General features: G+C 34.8%; 1 protein-coding gene across 1 annotated transcript; it reads left to right on the top strand.

Annotated features, from left to right (window-relative positions):
• Nucleotides 1-965: 965 nt before the first annotated feature.
• On the top strand, nucleotides 966-3,739 carry LOC105954681 (uncharacterized). The gene is made up of 4 exons (XM_012978358.2): nucleotides 966-1,583; nucleotides 1,664-1,770; nucleotides 2,086-2,381; nucleotides 2,676-3,739. Exons 1-4 carry the CDS (start codon nucleotides 1,239-1,241, stop codon nucleotides 3,671-3,673), a joined length of 1,746 nt encoding a protein of 581 aa, XP_012833812.2. The 5' UTR covers nucleotides 966-1,238; the 3' UTR covers nucleotides 3,674-3,739.
• The last annotated feature ends 262 nt before the right edge of the window (nucleotides 3,740-4,001 follow it).

Here is a 4,001-nt window from a genome sequence, read left to right as displayed (position 1 = left end):
TATATTTAAAATTATAATAAGTTACTGGGGGCCGGGGATTGGTCGGGGTTGGACAATTATCGACCAATTACCTACCTGATCAGACCAACTGATTTTGCTAAATATTGAAAACCATTACAGACCCGACCTTTATGGGTTGGATAATGGTTGACAACAATTTTGTCGGGTAAACATTGGGTCCGTTGTTTGGTATTATCGACCATCTATTTATTGATTTATTTTTTAATTTTAAGTGATTTTTCAGAAGATATTCAAAATTTTGCGAAAGTTTTATGTTGCAAAAATTGTAACTTTAATTTTTTTAATTTAACTTATACAAACAGTAAATATATAGTAAAGAATATGAAATAATAAAATAGAAATATTACAAAGAGGTTTATAAATTTATGTTTTCAGTTTTTGAGTTTTGACTTATTTTATATATATTTATTGAACATTAAGTAAATAAGAATTACAATTAAATATTTATAATAAATTTTTATTATTAAAAAACTCGGCATGCTGATATTACTCGACTAACCGACTAAATATGAAACCATTGACTAACCTATTTATATATGGATCGGTTAAAATTACCGGTCCAATAAAACAATTATCGGCTAAAAAAAGTGGATTGAAAGTGGGTTAGGTTAACCGATAAAACCCACTCGCTCAACCCTAAAGTTAGTAATATTGTAATTGTAATATAATAATTTACAAAACAATATTACAATAAAAAAAACAATGTTATATCAATGTTACAACAATCCCCTTAAAACTTATAAATTTGCAAAAGGTGAAAAAAATGCAGAAAATTCCAATTTAGTGGTTAAAGTGTAAGTTCTGAATACATCTCTTTTATTTTAATAGAAATCATAAAATTTAGGGACTAAGTTGAAATATTTGAAAACTTAAGTGAAATCAGAACTAATATAAAATCGTCTGCCGCCACCAGCCCTAATTATTCCATTTCTGCCCGGCTGATAAACCGTTTCTTTTAGATTTTAGAACACGCCACAGCCGCTATATTGCCGGAACTTTGTCGCCGGCGGCCGGCGTTCCGGTGAACCGTGGACTTTGTAGTATTATCGGCGACAAAATAAAAACACGCTATTGAGTTGTGAAAATTTAAATAATATTTATTCTTAGGGTGATATTGATCGTATGAATTGTGAATAATTCCAAGAAATTCCGATAGATTTGCGAATTGTTTATTTTTTAATGTTTCGATTTGTGAAATTCTGATCAGAAAACGAAAAATGGCTATTTTTCCGCAAAGGAGATGGCGCGTGGGGTTGACGCTGGTCAAAACACCATCATTTGAGTCTTCTTTGCCTGAAACAAAGTTTTTATCTAAACAACCTTTGCTTCATGAGAAATTAAAGGCCTCGAGTTTCCGTATAGCCTCCTTAAAAATCGGAGATTGGCGTAGGGTTTCGGTTCACGACGGACATTTGGTCGCCAAATTGTACTACGCCAAGCAGCAAATAATATGGGAGATTCTCGAGGGCCCGTTGAAGCAGAAGATGCAAATACAGTGGAACGATATTACCTCTATTCATGCCGTCATGCATCCGAATCAGCCCGGGATTTTGAAAATCGAGGTCGATTTCTTTTTACAGCATTTAATTAATTTTTTCTGAAAAAAAAAATTGTTTTTTCATCATGTTGCCGATTTGTGCAGTTGGATAAGCCGCCTTTGTTCTTCAATGAAACGAATCCTCAGGCGAGAAAGCATACCATTTGGCTACGGGGTGATGATTTCACCGGCGGTAATGCCACTACTTGGAGGTATATATATATATGTACATACATACATATATACATTCAAACATCTATAAATTAATACAGTCCGGGACTAACAAAATTCTATTAATTTAGCGAAATATTAAATTATCGAACTAATATTTTAGTTGGTTTTTACCGAGTCGGGACCAGAAGAAACTATTATTTAAGCGAGGTTATTAATATGTCGAGATTCTACTGTATATATATTTGTTTGGTGTTTCGTTTTTCTTTCGTCGTCAATTAATATATGTGAGATTGTTCGTTCGGGTTAGTTTTTGATTCAATGTTTTGTTTTGTTGTTTTCGATTAATTGATTAGGACACATAGTGTGTGTTTTCCACCGGGAGTACTTGAGATACACTACGAAAAGCTCTTACAATGTCATAAGAAGCTCGTTGATTTGAGTCGAAAACCGTTCCCAAGCCATGATAGTCCTATTTTCAGATCAGAAGACTTGCAGTGCTTTGCAATTTCAAGATCGCATTTCAATTGCAACGAGTTTCAGCCGCGGGCGCACTATACTTATCCTGCACCACATCCGCAGGCGCACTATACTTATCCCGCACCACCAAGCGGAGGACCTCCTCATATTTGCCCAAATCTAGCTGCAACTGGTATGTATGTATATATCAAAGTTAAAGCCACAATTTAATATCCATTTCAATTAATTGTAATATAATAGAATAAATCAAATTTAAGTAATTAGAGAACTTAATAGATAAACAAATTTGTAATATTATAAATCATTGAAACCACATATAATTAGATATTAATGTCATATGCATGTAGAATCTGGATATTTGATTTACATAAATCGACCTCAAAATACCAATTCGAAATCGTAAGTTGCGGTTGACCAAAGTCAAAATCAAATGACGTTGTATCACTGTTTCTTGATTTTGTAACAGCTAACCTCCAATGCACAAACACGGGAGCAAGAAACCATGAATTGGACGACGAAATAGCTCCCCTAACGGAAGAGCAACTGGAAATCATGTCTGCGTTCTTGAATCCCGACAGCAACGACAATCCTAATCGTAATATTATTAATCAATCGCAAATGATTGATTACTGTACGGATGGTTTCGACAGTCTCGTTCCACAATCTTCCAACCGGCTGTCTCGCAGTGACGACATTGCAACGGCACTTGCGAAGCTGGACAGCTTTGTCAAATTTATGTCTGGCTCGTCCGATAGTCACGCTTACGCAGATGGAGCTCCATTTCAGAATCAACAACACCCGTTGCCCGACAATGATCTGACGCGTATCGTAAATTACCATCTCTACCAAAATCAGCGCGTCTTTTCGGATAGCGCAGCTCTAGTTCCAGATTCTCGTTTCTTGCCCGGTAATAATAATAGTAATCAGACTGCTTACGGACCTTCGTTTCAGAACCAACATCCGATGCTCGACAATGATCTGACGACGCCTCTTATTAATCATCATCTCTACGGAAATCAAAACGTCATTTCGGATAATCCGATGGCTCATGTAAATCATCAACACGTCATTTCGGATAATCCGATGGCTCATGTAAATCATCAACACGTCATTTTGGATAATCCGATGGCTCATGTAAATCATCAACACGTCATTTCTGATAATCCGATGGCTCATGAAAATCATCAACACGTCTTTTCGGATAACCTGATGGCTCATGTAAATCATCAACACGTCTTTTCGGATAACCTGATGGCTCATGTAAATCATCAACACGTCTTTTCGGATAATCCGATGGCTCATGAAAATCATCAACACGTCTTTTCGGATAATCTGATGGCTCATGTAAATCATCAACACGTCGTTCTGGATAATGATCTGACTGCTGCTGTAGATCGTCTTTTGTATGACGACGACGGAAATTTGTTCCCTGATGATCTCGATTTCAGCCCTGGAAATCTGTAAGTAAGATCCAAATACGCTGGTGCATGGAAATCGTTATCCTCTACTCAAAAGTGTTTATGAAAATAGATTTCCAATATATATATATATATATATATATATATATATATATATATATATATATATATATATATATTATTGTGATGACTAGTTTTTAGCTTTTAGTTTGATGTTTTTTTTATATTGCATAGACCATTGATAATTTGTTATGGTTTATTATTCCATTGACTGAATGTTTTACTATTCCTAATTAATGCTTGAATTCTCATAATATTTCTTGGAATAATTAATGTTTTTTGATCTAGATTAATTCTTTTGGGATATTCGCATA

The sequence above is a fragment of the Erythranthe guttata genome, chromosome 14 (assembly GCF_056151865.1).
Source record: "Erythranthe guttata isolate IM_541 chromosome 14, IM_541, whole genome shotgun sequence".
In the NCBI taxonomy this organism is placed as follows: domain Eukaryota; kingdom Viridiplantae; phylum Streptophyta; class Magnoliopsida; order Lamiales; family Phrymaceae; genus Erythranthe; species Erythranthe guttata.
This window is presented reverse-complemented; position numbering and strand designations above follow the sequence as displayed.